Genomic DNA, 16850 nt, shown 5'->3' with positions numbered 1-16850 from the left:
TCCCCGGCAGCGCAGCCTGTCGAGGCCTCTGGCTGTCTCCCTCTTGGGGCTTGGGGTCTGTGTTTGGACGCAGCCTAGCCCGGGGATCTGCCGCGGTGCGCGGTGACTGGAGTCGGGTGCTCACGGGAACGGAGCAGCAGGGTCGCCCCCAGGCGGGCGAGGGGAGCGGCGGTGCCCTGTAAGCCGTCGTGGGGCCGCTCTGGGCCGGCACTGCGGTCAGAGTTCTGCTGGGTGGCCAGTCCTGACGCGGGCCTGGCGAGGAGCTGAGCTCCCGCGGAGAGGGCCCTGTGGGGAGCATCTCGGGGTGGGGCTGGTGGGAACGGGTCACCCTGCAGCAGACGGGCACCTGCGGGGGAGGGGGCACAACCTCAGAGGAGAGAGGACGGGTCACCCTGCAGCAGACGGGCACCTGCGGGGGGGGGGGGCACAACCTCAGAGAAGAGAGGACGGGTCACCCTGCAGCAGACGGGCACCTGCGGGGGGGCGGGGGCACAACCTCAGAGGAGAGAGGAGAGGGGCTGTGCTGGGCCCGGGGCGCGCCGGGGGTCTCTCAGCCCAGCGCCCACCAGCCGTGTCCCATAGGTCCCCACCCTTGCGGCGGCGCCCTGAGCAGGACACCCTGGTATTTCGCTGTAACTCGGCGGGAACAGGCATCAGAACCGCTTGCACCCCACGGCCCCTGAGTCCAGGGTCATCGCGCCCAGGGTGGGCCACGGAGGTTACAGCCGGGATAGGAGGAGCAGAGTGTATTCTTGGGTTAGTATTGATTAACAACTGTATTATCTTCCGCAGGAACACCCAGAACCCCACTTTGCCCCACCCTGTCTGTAAGACTTGCAAGAGGAGTAGTCTCATATTCTTTGTCTTAAGGAGACCTCTCCAAATTGTCAACCACTCCTGCCAGATGCGGATGGCACACCTGTGCCCACTGCCCACCCAGGGAGGCTGACCACCACCGGGGCCTCCCAATGCCACTCAGGAGTGTGGGAGGGCCTCGCCCTGCAGGGCCCAGGCTGTGAAGGCCTGGGGTCAGCTCTGAGGGATGCGGGCCGTCACAGGGGATCCTGCCCAGGCCGGACCCGCATGAACAGGGACTGGAAGGACCCTCCTTCCCTCCATGACTCCGCCCGGTGGAGTCAAATCCCTCAGCGCCCTGGCAGCCCCTCCCCTCAGCACTCCTTGGCCACCCACTGGCTGGTCAGGGCTCACTACCGATGGCACAGCGGTGACGAGGGCAAGGGGCAGCAGTGGCCACGAGCATGCGTGATCCCAACAACAACCACCAGTGAGTGGCCAGAAGGGCAGGGCTGTCCTCATTCCGTAGATGAGGAAACTGAGGCTCAGGATGAGCTATTGACTAAGAGGAGCGGCACGTGGCACGGGCTTGGGCATCTCTCTGCCGAGCGTGACTGGGGAGGCACCAGAGGCCGCGGGTCAGCTTCCTGGTTCTGGCCGGGGACACGAGCACCGCCCAGGGGGTGGTGGAGTCCTCCTTGTACCCTGTAGGCCTCCCGGGGGCACTGCTGACCTCACAGGGCCTCCCAAGAGACAGGCCCCAAGGGGCAGGGAGGGCCAGGTCCCCTCAGGTGCTGGCTGCCCGGCGCTGGGCCACTCACATTCTCCCGTGAGCGTGAACAAACCCTTCGGCGTGTCCTCCTCTGCCTTGCTGGCACCCCCGGACCCCACCTGCCCTCAGAGGAGGAGGTTTGGGGAATGGGGAAGGCAGTGGTCTCCACGCCACCTGTGTTTTTGGCCTAAGGGATCACACCGGTCCATAGGCCCACAGGATCCCCAAAGCTCTGGCAGGCCACCGTGGGGACCCTGGACAGCAGGCTGAAGTCTTTGGCCCTGTCTGGCCACACACCTATGTCCAGGCTGTGGCGATCTTGAAGCTGGGGGGCAGGCAGGGTGCCGTCCCCAACTGTCTCTTATTCCACAGGGCACTCGGCCTCTGCCTTGGGGGGCAGTGTGTCCCAGAACTGGCCTTTTTGTCCTGTTTTGGTCCTGTCCCTGTCCCTGCCCCTCACAGGGTCCCAGAGCATAGGGGATGGGGACCTCGCGCCGCCAGAGGGGCAGCGCCACAGCCGGGGTGCTAGGGTGGCCCCACCCAGCCTTTCCTCCCGCCAACGCCTCGCTGACTCACAGATGACCTCCTCCTCTGCGGGGTGAGGGCAGCGCCCCAGAGCCCCGCCAGCCACCGGAGGCAGCTATAAAAGCACGCTGGCCCGGGCCCCGCATCCTGCTCCGTCCTCACCTGTCACCTGTCTGTCTGCACGATGCTGGGAGGCCTGGGGAAGCTGGCTGCTGAGGGCCTGGCCCACCGGACCGAGAAGGCCACCGAGGAAGCTGGTGAGGACCTGAGGCTCCTTTCCCCCGGCCGTTGTCCTCGGGCTGGGGGTTGGGGACCCCCTGACTGGGCCTGTCGGAAGTGGATCCCGCAGGTTCGGGGCAGGCCTGGGCCCAGGAGGGGCTCCGGGCAATCAGCACCACAAGGACAGGGTGGGGGGTGCAGAGCTGGGGAGGTCAGCGTGGGGTGAGCGAGGGGGGTCCATGCCCCAAGCGCCCTCATTCTGTGGCCGAGGGCAGGAGGGAGGCCATCTCAGAGGGGCTGGGGCTGGGGCTGGGGCGTGGAGGGGAGCCAGGTGTCCTGTGAGCAGCTGGTGTCGGAATCCTCCCCTCTGGGAGCCCGGGAGCCCGCCCCGTGCCCACAGCCCGTTTGGAACACCCCGCACAGCAGAAGGAAGACGGGATGGTATTTTTACCGTAACTGGACAGCTCCAAAGACTCCTCTATTAAGAAACCACCGAGTCTGATTCTGTTCAAAGTCAGCCTCTGGGGTCTACACAGAGGACATTTTCAATGTCTTCAAAGTCCCCAGAAGCCCCTTTTCACAGGCAGACGGCAGCAGCTATACTTGGGGAGGCGGATCCAGGCCCCACGTGTCTGGGATTCAAGCCTGCTGTTCTCTTTCTAAATGGCTGCCAACAAGTCTGTGTCGCTGGCTAACTCTGCTGCTGGCAGGGACCCCTTCCCTCCTCCTCTGGCCCTCTGCGCCCCCACGAGCGGACCACGCAGTGCAGGGGGCTCTCCTGACCCCAGCTCTTCCAGTCTGGGCAGGCTGCCACTCTGCGTCAGACACCCCGACGTGAGCGGAGCCTCCGGCTGGGGAACTGGTTCTGCCGAGGAGGCTGCGGCTTCCAGGCTTGAGGCAGGGGAGCAGCACCCCGGGGCGTGGTGACCTGGGAAACAGGCTCAGCCCTGGCACAGGTTCCCAGCTGCTGGGAGGCCTGCTGGTTGGCATTCCAGGCCGTGCCCGGAGAAGGGCATGGAGGGCCCTGTGCCCTTGTCTGCCCTCGCCCCCAGCCTCCTCCTCGAGGACCAAGCTGGGCGTCCTTCCCTCGAGCTAGCCTGACTGGGCGAAGGCAGCACCCAGAGCTGTCGGAGCCCGCGGTGCGGAGCTGGCTGGCCCTGTGCTCACGCTGGCTTGTCTCCTTCGCAGTCCATGTCGTGGAGGGCGTGGTGAAGGAGGTGGTGGAGCACGCCAAGGAGGCTGGAGAGAAAGGTACGGGGGGGGGGGGGTGTGCTGAGACAGCTGGTTCTGTGACTTACCAGGCCCACCCCTGACCCAGTTGTCGCACCTTCAGATGACATGCAATTATCTCACTATCTGAGGCCACGGGGCAGACTGTCCGGCCAGACAGGCCTCTGCAGAGCACTAAAAGCCTGTCACAAAACACTGGCGGCGCGCTGGGACGCAACCCTGAAGACTGACGCTGCGCACTCACATCCACACACACCTCCCCGAGTGTGCGTGCTGTGGGCATGGCCATGTGGAAGGGCACCTCGCTCCTGACGCAGAGCAGCCTGCAGACGAACCAAGGACTTCCGGACAGTACATGACGTTATCAGCCCATTTCAGGAGCGACAGGAGATGACAGTGTAATCGCAGCCTGGGAGGCCTCTTGACTATGACAGAACCCCTGACCACGAAGGAGAGGCTGGGGAAACCTGACAGTGTGATAGCTCAAAGTTTCCACAGTAAAAGGTGGTATGCCAAGCCGAAAGCAGAACACAGACTGAGGGGACACCTGCAGTGGCAATGACCACCCAGTAGCTACTGGTCAGCAGGGGTGGCAGGCAGGTCCCGGGAAAATGCACGAGTGGGCAGGACCGCCACGGGCCGGTCCTCAGCCCCACTCGCCACTGAAGAAGGTACACGCGAGTCGTTTGGGAAATAAAACCAGATCTGAAGGCAGCCTTAGGAGCTCAGGCCCCACCCCCGGGACCCCCCCACCGGCACAACCAGAAGATGCCACATCCCTCAGGCCCCCACCCCCAGGCTCCCCCAGGCACGACCAGAAGATGCCACATCCCTCAGGCCCCCACCCCCAGGCTCCCCCCGGCACAACCAGAAGATGCCACATCCCTCAGGCCCCCACCCCCGGGCTCCCCCAGGCACGACCAGAAGATGCCACATCCCTCAGGCCCCCACCCCCGGGCTCCCCCAGGCACGACCAGAAGATGCCACATCCCTCAGGCCCCCACCCCCGGGTTCCCCCAGGCACGACCAGAAGATGCCACATCCCTCAGGCCCCCACCCCCGGGCTCCCCCAGGCAGGACCAGAAGATGCCACATCCCTCAGGCCCCCACCCCCGGGCTCCCCCAGGCAGGACCAGAAGATGCCACATCCCTCAGGCCCCCACCCCCGGGCTCCCCCAGGCACGACCAGAAGATGCCACATCCCTCAGGCCCACACCCCCAGTCTCCCCCAGGCACGACCAGAAGATGCCACATCCCTCAGGCCCCCACCCCCGGGCTCCCCCAGGCACGACCAGAAGATGCCACATCCCTCAGGCCCCTCCAGGTGACACCAGCTCAGCAAGGGGCTTCAAGTGTTTACTTTGCTCACCCAGACATCATTCTCTCCCCCTGACAGCCATCTCAGAAGCCTTCAAGAAGGCCCAGGAGAAAGGAGACAAAGTCGTAAAGGAAGTCACCGAGACGGTGACCAACACGGTCACAAGTGCGGTCACCCACGCGGCGGAAGGCCTGGGTAGACTGGGACAGTGAGCCTGTGGCCGCCGGGAGGCTCTTCCTGAATCTCAATAAAAAGCTGTGAATCGTGTGCGCTGTGGCCTGGGCTTGCTCTGTTCGGGTGGAAGCGGAGTCCTGTCCCTGACGACCCCCCGACACCGTGGGGGTTGCTAGGCCCCGATGAGCAGGAGGTGCTGCTTTCACACAAAGATTTCTCATCTCAGCAGGGACCCCGTAAGGATTGCTAGTGTCTGGGCTACATTTCTTAGAAGATTGTTTCCCCAGAAACTGTGTAGCTCTCCGACACTCCGTGCTCAGGGCACCCCACGGGAGGGCCGTAAGTCAGCCTGCACAGCCTTCCGTTTTCCTTGAACTGTTCCTCGGGGGTCGGGAAGATCCCCCGGGTCCAGGGTTAGCTGGACAGGCCCCGATGGCCTGAGATGCTTCGCGCTCTTACTGGCTGTCGGGGCTGCTGCCGGCTCTCCCCTCCCACGGGCGTGTCAGGCCTAAGGGGGGTGGTGGGCAGAATACGTCTCTCCTTCTGTCCACGAGTGAGTCAGGACCATGAAGGGTAAATGTACATTTAAGCAGCATTTAGCTTAACATTGGTTTTGTGTTGTTTTGTTTAGATTCTTCCTCGAGGACATGTTTGCATTGATCTTCATGTAGAGCGGGAGGGGGAGAGAGAGAGAGAGAGAAACATCGATGTGAGAGAGACACATCGAGTGGCTGCCACCCACACGACCCAACTGGGCCGGGGACAAACTGCAACCGAGGTACGTCCCTTGTTGGGAACCGAACCCGGGTCTCTCTGGACTGCAGGCCGACGCTCTAACCGCTGAGCCAAACCGGCCAGGACAACACTGGGTTTTTATAAAGGAAATGATTTGTCAAGATATGGCCTTGCTTATTTACCTTGCTGAAAGTAAGTTGTTCTTAGAGGAAATTAGAAGAAAAGGTGTTTTAAAGAACAAGTTAGGCCCTGGTCAGTCTGGCTCAGCAGTTAGAGCGTCGGCCTGCAGACCAGAGAGAGCTGGGTGCGGTTCCCACTAAGGGCATGTACCGTGGTTGCAGTTTGTCCCCGGTCCTGATTAGGGTCTTGTAGGTGGCAACCACTCAATGTGTCTCTCCCACGTCGATGTTTCTCTCTCCCCGACCCCCCGCTCTATCTGAAGATAAATGCAAAAATGTCCTCAAATGAGGATTAAAATAAATAAATAAAAATAATAAAATAAAGAACAAGTTAGTTGCCCTGGCTGGTTTGGCTCAGCGGTTAGAGCATTGGCCTGCAGACCAAAGAGTCGTGGGTTCGATTCTAGTCAAGGGCACCTGCCTCGGTTGTAGTTCATCCCCGGCCCTGGTTGGGCCATGCGGGAGGCAACCAGTCGATGTGTCCTTCTCACATCGATGTTTCTCTCTCCCTCCCTCCCACTCTGTCCGGTGATAAATAGAAAAATGTCCTCAGGTGAGGATTAAAACAACAACAACAAGTCCGTTGCTCACCGTATTTCTGGCTTTGGACTCGGCTGCACACGTCTCTGAAGCCCAGGTGTCTAACGTCCTGGCTTCACCCCTTCTGCCCGGCTTTATCTGCACTTAGTGTCGGTTTGATTTCTGAAGACTTTCGAAGTCCCCCAACCCAAAGCTCCTCTCGAGAGGATGAGAGCATTGTGGCGGCCGTGCAGACCGATCCCCTCTTCTTAGCAGGCTTTTCTCTCCAGGCGAGCACAGGGACATGCAGCGTCCCAAGGGCAGCACGGGTTCATCGAGACATGTCTGTAGCAGCAAGAGAAAGGAAACACCCTAAAATGCTCATCATAAGTCACTTGGGTGGCAAGTTGGAGATACAATGTAGAGAGGACGTCGCCACTCCTCGGGTATTGCAGTGTCAGCTGAGAAAGCGCGACCTGTGTCTAGGTGGCCACCAATCTGCTTGTGTGTGAAACAGAACACCATGGCTGTCAAGGATGAAGAAATGTACATATATGGGAACAAGCCAAATAACAAGATATGAAGCACATACATAGAGTAAGTTCATTTTTCCAAAGCAAAGCAAACACATGATTGTATAAAGATTTTAAAGATCTAGTACCATACATATAGCAAACATGAACAGTGCTCAGCTCTGTGTGCCGGTGAGAATATGAGGAATCTTCATTTTCTACATTCCATTGTTCCATGATGCTGGAACTTAAGAGAAAACCAGTATAGAACAAATATATATTTGTTAATCCTCACTCGAGGATGTTTTTCCATTTATCTTTTTAGATAGACTGGGAGGGAGGGAGAGAGAGAAAGAGAAAGAAAGATCGATGTGAGAGAGACACATCGATTGGTTGCCTCCTGCACAACCTGGACCAGGGCTAGGGATTGAACCTGCAACCCAGGTACATGCCCTTCACCAGGAATCAAACCTGCAACCCTTGGGTCCAAGGGCTGACGCTCTAACCACTGAGCAAAACCAGCCAGGGCCATACAGACATATTTTATTTTTATTTTTTTAAAATTAATTAATTAAATTTTTTATCCTCACCTGAGGACATTTTTCTATTCTTTGCTCAGATAGAGTGGGAGGGAGAGAGAGGAACAGAGAGAGAGAGAGAAACATCGATGTGAAGGGACACATCGAGTGGCTGCCACCCGCACGACCGACCAGGGCCGGGGACAAACTGCAACTGAGGTACATGCCCCTAGCAGGAACCGAACCCGGGTCTCTCAGGACCGCAGGCCGACGCTCTAACCGCTGAGCCAAACCGGCCAGGGCCAGATATATTTTATAACATGGTCCTGTAGGGTACCTACTAACATATTCAAGGTTGTTTCCTACTTAAGTGATGCTCAAAGCTTGCTGGTTTGCAAACTTTGTTACAGTTGGCAACAAGGTAAGTCAAGAAACTTACTTTGTTGCATGTAAATACACCTAGACACTGTCTGGACCTGGAGGAGTGTGATCAGTTGACCATTCTTCTTCAACAGGGTATAGGGCAGCTCAGGTTGTTGAACTTGTGTGGCAAGTTGTACGTGAACTAGTAACAAGAAGTAGGACCAGCCCTGGCCGGTTTGGCTCAGCGGTTGGAGTGTTGGCCTGCGGTCCAGAGAGACTTGGGTTGGGTTCCCGCTAAGGGCACGTACCTCTGTTGCGGTTTGTCCCCCTCCCTGGTTGGGTCGTGGGGGTGGCGACCACTCAATGTCTCCCTTTCACGTCAATGGTCAATGTTTCTCTGTCTTTCTTCCTCTCTCTCCCTCCCACTCTATCTGCATAAAAAACGAAAGAATGTCCTCGGGTGAGGATGGAAAAAAAAAAGATGTAGGATGACATACATGATGAATTAGATTAAGAAACGAAAAAACAAAACTGTGCCTTCCCCCACGGAGTTGGAGAAGCAGTATCCACGTTCCCTTGCTGTGTGCTATTCTGGACTAAGGACTTCGTCTCTCATTTTCTCTCGACTGCATGTGTTGTGCAATGAGGGGCATGAGATCAAACTCAGAGAAATTCTAAATGCGTTATAAAAAGCAAGAGAGCCCTGGCTGGTTTGGCTCTGCAGTTAGAATGTCCACCAACAGACCGAGGAGTTGTGGGTTCAATTCCAGTCAAGGGCACACACCTCAGTGGCTGTTTGTCCCCAGGCCTGGTCGGGTCGTTGGGGAGGCGACCAGTTAGTGTGTCTTTCTTGCATTGCTGTTTTTTTTTCTCTCTCCCACTCACACTTTATCTGATGATAAATGGAAAAATATCCTCGGGTGAGGATTTAAAAAAACAACAATAGAGCCCTGGCTGGTTTGGCTCAGTGGTTAAAATGTCCACCTGCAGACTGAGGAGTCTCGGGTTCAATTTCGGTCAAGGGCACGTACCTCAGTTGCAGTTTGGTCCCTGGCCCTGGTCAGGGTCATAGAGGAGGCACCTAATCAATGTGTCTCTCTTGCATCAATGTTTCTCTCTCTCTGCCTCCCTCCCTCCCACTCTATCTGAAGATAGATGGAACAATGTCCTTGGGTGAGGGTTAAAAAAAAAGCAATAGAAAGTGCCTGGCTGGTGTGGCTCAGTGGATTGAGTGTCATCCCGTGGACTGACAGTTCCTGGTTTGGTTCCCAGTATGGGGAACATGCCCAGTTTGTGGGTCAGTCCCCAGCGGGGGTGTGCAGGAGGCAGCCTATGGATGTTACACCCTAGCATCCATGTTTCTATCTCTCTTTCCCTTCCTCTCTCTCTAAAAACAAATCAATAAAAATATATTAAAAAGCAATAGAAAGTGATGCCAGAGAACATGGTGGAGCAAAGACCTCCAAAAATCCTCTCCTCCGTAAAAGTAATGAGAAAACTGGTAAGCAAGACAGCGGTGTAGGTAAACGCGGTATTGCGTCCTCCCACAACCACATCAAAGTTACAACTAAACTACAGAACAACCATCATTCAAAACCGCCTGAAATCAAGCTGAATGGAAGTCCTACAAATACGGAATTAAAGCAGCAGCCACATCCAGACTGGTAGGAGGGCGGAGGGGACGGGCTGGTCCCACACCCACGTGTGGCGGATAAAAATCAGGAGGAGACCTCAGCTGGGAAGGTCCTTCCTGGGGACTGAGGGGTCCCCGTCCCACACCAGGCGCCCCAATCAGGGTCCCAGTGCCAGGAAGAGAGTCCCCATAACTTATGGCTGTAAAACCAGCGGGAACTGAGGCTCAGGGAGGCTGAAGTGGCTAGAGCCCCAGGCAGCTCCTTAAAGGACCCGCGCACGGACTTATCGGACTCTCTCCCTCTAAGCTCGGAGGGGAGGCAGCTCGAGGGGCGCCAGAGACATACAGGGAAGAACTGAGCTGTTTGGCACTGGAGCGAGGGCTGGAGAGGGGGCTTTCTCGGGGACAAACGTGTTGTCAGAGGCCTTTGTTCCTTTGGTGAGCCCTTCCCTGGGGCGGCAGACAGTCGCCATATCTGGGACTCCAGCAACCTGGCTCACCCTGGTAGCCCCGCCCTGGTGACTCCATGAGGCCCCGCCCCACCCCACCCAACTTTCAGGCCCACCCCAGCTGTTGCCACTTGCTTAACCACAGGATTGGCCTATCTTGGATCCTGCTTCAGGTTTTTCCTAAATTCTTTCAAACGAGCAGCATCTGGTCTCAGCGAGCCCCATACCTCTCATTAAGTAATACACAGAAACAAACACAGGGAGGCAGCCAAAATGAGGAGACAAAGAAACAGGTCCCAAATGAAAGAACAGAACAAAACCCCAATAAAAGAACTAAGCGAAAGGGAGATAAGCAACCTAACAGATACTGAGTTCAAAATACTGCTTATAAGGATGCTCCATGAACTTAGTGAGAACCTCAGTGAACTCAGGGAGGGCCTCAAGAGCATAAAAAAAGACCAGTTAGAAATCATGGATACACAGTTAGAATTGAAGGAGGCAGTAACTGAAATAAAGAATAATTTACACAGCTTCAATAATAGAGTACGTAAATCCAAGGAGCAAACCATCGACTTGGAATATAAGGAAGCAAAAAATGCCCAATCAGAACAGCAAAAAGAAAAAAGAATCCAAAAAAATGAGGATAGTGTAAGGAGCCTCTGGGACAACTTCAAGCGTGCCAACATTCGCATCTTGGGGGTGCCAGAAGAAGAAGAGCGAGAACAAGAAATCGAAAACCTGTTTGAAACAATAATGGCAGAAAACTTTCCTAACTTGGTGAAGGAAACAGACATACAAGTCCAGTAAGCACAGAGAGTCCCAAACAAGATGAACCCCAAGAGGCCCACACCAAGACACATCATCATCAAAATGCAAAAGGTTCAAGACAAAGAGAGAATCTTAAAAGCAGCAAGAGAAAGGCAGCTAGTTACCTGCAAAGGAGTTTCCATTAGGCTGTCAGGTGATTTCTCAAAAGAAACTTTGCAGGCCAGAAGGGAGTGGCAAGAAATATTCAGAGTGATGAAAACCAAGAACCTACAACCAAAATTACTCTATCCTGCAAAGCTGTCATTTAGAATCGATGGACATATAAAAACTTTCCCAGACAAGAAAAAGTTAAAGGAGTTCATCACGACCAAACCATTATTATATGAAATGATGAAGGGTCTTTTTGAAGAAAAAGATAAAATGTATGAACAAACAAAATGGCAATGAATACATATCTATCGGCAATGGAATCTACAAACAAAATGAACAGGTAGAACAGCAACATTCTCATAGATACAGAGAACATTCTGTTGGTTGCCAGTTGGGAGGGGGGTTGGGGGAATGGGTGAAAAGGTTGAAGGGATTAAGAAGCACAAGTTCATTGCTAGACTGACAAACCTCAAAGAGAAAGGGGTTGAGGGGGTGGGAAGAAATAAACCAAAGAACTTATATGCATAACCAATGGACACAGACAATAGTGTGGGAAAAGTGGGAGGGGAGGAGGAGGGGGTCAATGGGGGAAAAATGTGGAACATCTGTAATACATTTTACATCCAACAATAAAGACTAAAAAAAAAAAAAACTGGTAAAAAAAATTACACACACACACACACACACATATATATTTTCAGAATGAACCTCTGGAAATTAACTGAAGTCTTATGGCAATCAATGGAATATTTATGTCAGTAAAATAAATGAAAAACAAACATACAAAATCTTGTTAAGAACATCCAGGTTTGTCATGGTTTTAACTTGCTGTATTCTGTTCTCATCTGCCTCTAAATCCCCCCTTTCCAGCTCTACTGGAACCTTGAAAACCAACAACCTGGCAGTTACTGGAGAGAGCATGACTTTGGAGTTCCTTCGAAGCCTCATTCTCAGAGAACTGTCGTTATTTAACATGACTGGTTCCTAGGAAGGCCCACTGCATGGCTGCCGTTATTTGTCCTGACTAGGAGCTCACCTAATGCAGACACCTTTTCCCTGCTCTGTCTGTCATGAAACGCTTAGAAGCGCTTTTCTAAGTTGGTGGTTGCATGAGGTAGTGGGTAACCGTTTGCAACAATAGGCTCAAAGAGCTTAAAAGGAAAAACTGCGGAATAAAATGTCCGTAGGGTCTTTGAAAATTCCAACCCATTCCTGGGAATCCAGAAGGCCATGTACATCTGTAGGACGGTGCATGTGTTCAGGAAAGATCTGAGAAAGCGAGGGTATCTAGAGGGGCAAAAGGAGAAACATCCGTAACAAAAATAAATGAATAAAAATTGAAAAAAAGAAGAATACCATCACATATAAAAAAAGGAAAAGGATCTGAGAAAGCTTGAAGCGCTCACCTCTGACTATCCTAGAGGCTCCGTGCAAGCAGGAAATGAAAACACAGGGAAAAATGTTAACTGCCTGGCTAGGGGTTGAAGGGGAGACTCAACAGGTGCACAGAGTCTCTTGGGAGGGAGACTTACTGGTTCTAGATACTTAAATAAATCTCTGTCCAATCATTAGCTGACCATTAAGCAAATTGAGTAAGAACTTCAGTGGCCACACACAGCAGCAGCAACAAAAAGCAGAATTCGTTCAGAAAGGTCACTGAACCAGCAGCAACGACAACAAATCTGGTGGGGAGGGGTGTGGAATCTGATTTCCAGATGTGCCACATTGTTATTTAACGTGTCCTGTTTTCAGCAAAAAAAGGTCACAAGATGGGTGAGGAAATAAATGATGACCCCTTTAAAAGAAGAAAATGGAATTGTGCCTGAATAAGCCCAGAAATTGGACTAACTAAACAAAAAATTCAAATCAACTGCAATGTGGGGAAGAGTAGGTTTATAGTTGTTTATATGGAAAATAATACAATAATTCATAAATAATTATACAAGGATAAACTCTGTGCTTCACATATCCACAACTGTAAACCTACTTTTGCCCCACCCGGTATTTTAAACACATTCAAAGAGCTAAAAGAAAGCACACCTAAAGAATTAAAGGAAATATAAGATCAATAGCAAGTAGAGAATACAAATAAAAAGAAATGATAATAAATAACAAAATAGAAATTTTATTATTATTATTTTTTTTAATCCTCACCCGAGGCTATTTTTCCATTTTTTTTTTTTGTACAGATAGAGTGGGAGGGAGAGAGAGGAAGGGAGAGAGAGAGAGAAACATCGACGTGAAGGGACACATCGAGTGGCTGCCACCCGCACGACCAACCAGGGCCGGGGACAAACTGCAACCGAGGTACGTGCCCTTAGCGGGAACCGAACCCGGGTCTCTCTGTACCGCAGGCCGACGCTCTAACCGCTGAGCCAAACCGGCCAGGGCCAAAATAGAAATTTTAGAGTAAAAAGTACAACTGAAATAAAATATTCATCAGAGGTGCTCAACCTCAGATTCACGCAGGCATATGAAAGAATCAGTGAACTTGAAGATAAGTCAAGTGAAGTTATTCAACCTGAGGAACAGAAAGCAAAACATAAAAAGAAAGAAAGAAAGAGACGTAGAGACTGAGACCGGTGGGTCACCATCAAGAGCACCACCTTATGCATAATGGGGTACCAGGGCGAAAAGAAAAGGTGACAGAAAGATTATTTGAAGAATCGCTGAAAACAGCAAATTTGATGACAAACATTAATCTATAGTTCCAAGAAGCTCAATGAATCCAACTAGGTATATCCTAATCAAACTTTTGCAAGACAGCCCTGGCCGGTTTGGCGCAGCGGTTAGAGCATCGGCCTGCAGTCTGGAGAGACCCGGGTTCGGTTCCCGCTAAGGGCACGTACTTCGGTTGCAGTTTGTCCCGGCCCTGGTTGATCATGCGGGTGGCAGCCACTCGACGTGTCCCTTTCACGTTGATGTTTCTCTCTCTCTCTCTCTCTCCCTCTCTCCCACTCTATCTGAACAAAATGTCAAAAAATGTCCTCAGGTGAGGATCAAACAAACAAACAAACAAACAAACAAAACTTTTGCAAGACAGAGAATCCTGCAACAGAAGGAGAAAAACAAGCCATCACATAAAAAGGGAGCTTCAAAAGGATTAGCAGGTGATTTCTCATCAGAAACTATAGAGGCCAGAAGATGGGATGACTTTTCAAAGTGCTGGGAAAACAAGACTGTCAACCAAGAATCATATATCCAGCAACCACAGCCTCCTGCCTCACACGGGCACAGTATACTTAACCTATGGGCCCCCACGCCATGCTGCTGACCCTGCTGTCATCAGGGGAGACCTGCAGGACCCAGGCGGTGGCTCGTGACACAGCTCCGGGACCTACTGCAGAGCCGCAAAGGCGCAAACACCCCCAGGTTCCCGTGACTGCCTGAGAACACTGCCCTGGACGAGCACCTCTGCCGCAGGCTTTCCCGGGGCGGGGGGTGGGGGTGGGAGGGCGACGCCCGTGTCCACTCAGCTCACAGGGCGACATTGCGGTGCTCCCTGGGCGGTCCCTGAAGTTCAACTTTAAGTTGATGGGTTTTTTTTTTTTTCCATTATTTATTCTTTTTAAATTTATTGATTTTGAGAGAGAGAGAGACACTGGTCTGTAGTTCCAACTGTTCATGCCTTCACCGGTTGCTTCTTGTCCGTGCCCTGACTGGAGACCGAGCCTCAGCCTGGGCATAGTGGGACGGCTCTCTAACCACCCAACCACCTGGCGAGGGCCCATCCTTTATTTTTAATTGAAGTAATTTATATAACACACCATTCAGTGACATTTAGTGTATTCACAATGTTGTGCAACCATCACTTCTCTCTAGTTTCAAAACTCTGTCACCACCTCAGAAAAAATTAAGTGCTCACTCCTCACGCCCTCACGCCCCTGGTAACCACTAGTCTACTTTTTTTTTTTAATCCTCACCCAAGGACATATTTCCATTTTTGTTCAGATAGAGTGGAAGGGAGAGAGAGGGAGGAAGAGGGAGAGAGAGAGAGAAACATCGACATGAAAGGGACACATCGAGTGGCTGCCTCCCACACAAGGCCAACCAGGGCCGGGGACAAGTTGCAACCGAGGTCTGTGCCCTTGACCAGAATCAAGCCCACGACTCATTGGTCCACGGGCCGACGCTCTGACTGCTGAGCCAAACCGGCCAGGGCTATACTTTTATTTTTTAATGGAAAAACACATCTACAAATTTATTCTATATTAACACTATTACTATTTCATGTATTTCGTTACTGCTTTTTAAAATAGCATTCCATATAAAAGAATAATACTTCCACCCTGGCCGGTTTGGCTCAGCGGTTAGGGCGTCGGCCTGCGGTCCAGAGACCCAGGTTCGGTTCCCGCTAAGGGCACGTACCTCGGTTGTGGTTTGTCCCCGGCCCCGGTTGGGGTCGTGTGGGTGGCGACCAGTCTATGTGTCTCTCTCACTTCGATGTTTCTCTCTCCCTCCCGCTCTACCTGAAGATCAATGCGGAACTGTCCTCAGGTGAGGATTACAAGACAAGGTCCCGAGAGGCGGAGAACTGGGTGTGTCCTCCGCACCGGAGCAGAGCGTGGGCGGTCTGTGCCAGGGCTCTGCCGGCTCCTCTCGTTCCCCTTGTCTTCCTCTCGTTCCCCTTGTCTTCCTCTCGCATCCGAGCCCCCCCCTCTGGTGTGTGCGCGCGGGGAGCGCGGACACACGTCTGGAAGGACGCCTCTGCGGCTGTCCCCTGCGCTCCCAGGTGCTGTCTCCACTCGCTCTTCCTGCTCTTCAGCTTCTCCTTTAGCTTTCTTTCCACGATCATGTATTTCACGCTCAGAATCGCCCATCTCTGCTTCCTCAAGACTTCATCTGGCTCATGTTTGTGATATTCTCCGTTTCTTCGAGGATGTATATTTTACATAAAAATCCTTACGTAAGCCCTGGCCAGCTGGGCTCAGCGGGTAGAGGTGGGCCCGGGGACCAGAGAGGCCCCGGTTGGATGCCCGCTATGGGCACGGACCTCGGTTGTGTTTTGTCCCCAGCCCCGGATGGGTTGTGTAGGTGGCGACCACTCGATGTCTCTCTCTCTCTCTCTCCCTTCCTCTCTCCCTCCCGCTCTATCTGAAGATAAATGCAAAAAAAAAAAAAAGAAAAAAGATAAATAGATGAGAAGATATTTGCAAATCATGAGTCACACATCCAGACTATATAAAACACTCTCACAACGCAATAAAGTAATACATAACCTAATAAAAAATGGGCAAAGGATGCCCAGCTGGTGTGGCTCAGTGGTTGGATGTCGACCTATGCACCAGGAGGTTGCGGATTCAATTCTTGGTCAGGGCACATGCCCAGGTTGTGGGCCAGATCCCCAGTGGGGGGTGTGCAGGAAGTGGCCAATTGATGTTCTCTCTCATTGATGTTTCTCTCTCTCTTTTACTCTCTCTCTAAAATCAATAAAAAATAAAATAAAATCAATAAAGAGAAAATATTTTAAAACATGGGCAAAGGATTTGAACAAAAATATTTAAAATTTCTGGAAGTAGCTGGCTCTGGGGAGTGGAAGATGGTGAGTCGAGTACCCGAATCAGAGGGGACAAGCTGTCTATCACTCACGGCAGGACGATTTGCTTCCCACCAATTCTCAACAGGGAGCGACTCTGCCCCTCAGGGGACATTTGGCTATCTGAATACACTCAACATTTCCTTTCATTGTAATTTTTTTCAACTACAGGTGACAGTCAGTATTATTTTATATTAGTTTCAGGTGTACAGCATGTTGGCTAGACAATTATATAATTTATGAAATCATCCTGATAATTCTTTTTACCCATCTGACACTATACATAGTTATTACAGTACTGACTGGACTCCTTATGTTGAACTTTACTGAACACATTTTTGATGACCACAAGTGAGGGGTGCTGAACATCCTACAATGCACAGGATGGTCCCCAAAACAAATGGTTTGAAATGTCAACAGTGCTGAGACTGAGAAACTCCCTACACTATGTGTAA

The 16850-nt window shown here is 52.4% G+C and overlaps 1 protein-coding gene across 1 annotated transcript; it reads left to right on the top strand.

Moving 5' to 3' along the window:
• Positions 1-2239: 2239 nt before the first annotated feature.
• Positions 2240-5126, top strand: FAM25A (family with sequence similarity 25 member A). The gene is made up of 3 exons (XM_036265849.1): positions 2240-2349; positions 3500-3562; positions 4938-5126. The coding sequence occupies exons 1-3, from the start codon at positions 2277-2279 to the stop codon at positions 5069-5071; spliced, it is 270 nt and encodes an 89-aa protein (XP_036121742.1). The 5' UTR covers positions 2240-2276; the 3' UTR covers positions 5072-5126.
• The last annotated feature ends 11724 nt before the right edge of the window (positions 5127-16850 follow it).

This window comes from Molossus molossus, unplaced genomic scaffold, assembly GCF_014108415.1.
Source record: "Molossus molossus isolate mMolMol1 unplaced genomic scaffold, mMolMol1.p scaffold_m16_p_17, whole genome shotgun sequence".
Taxonomy (NCBI): Eukaryota; Metazoa; Chordata; class Mammalia; order Chiroptera; family Molossidae; genus Molossus; species Molossus molossus.
The sequence above is the reverse complement of the archived record's forward strand: the minus strand, read 5'-3'. Positions and strand labels throughout refer to the sequence as shown.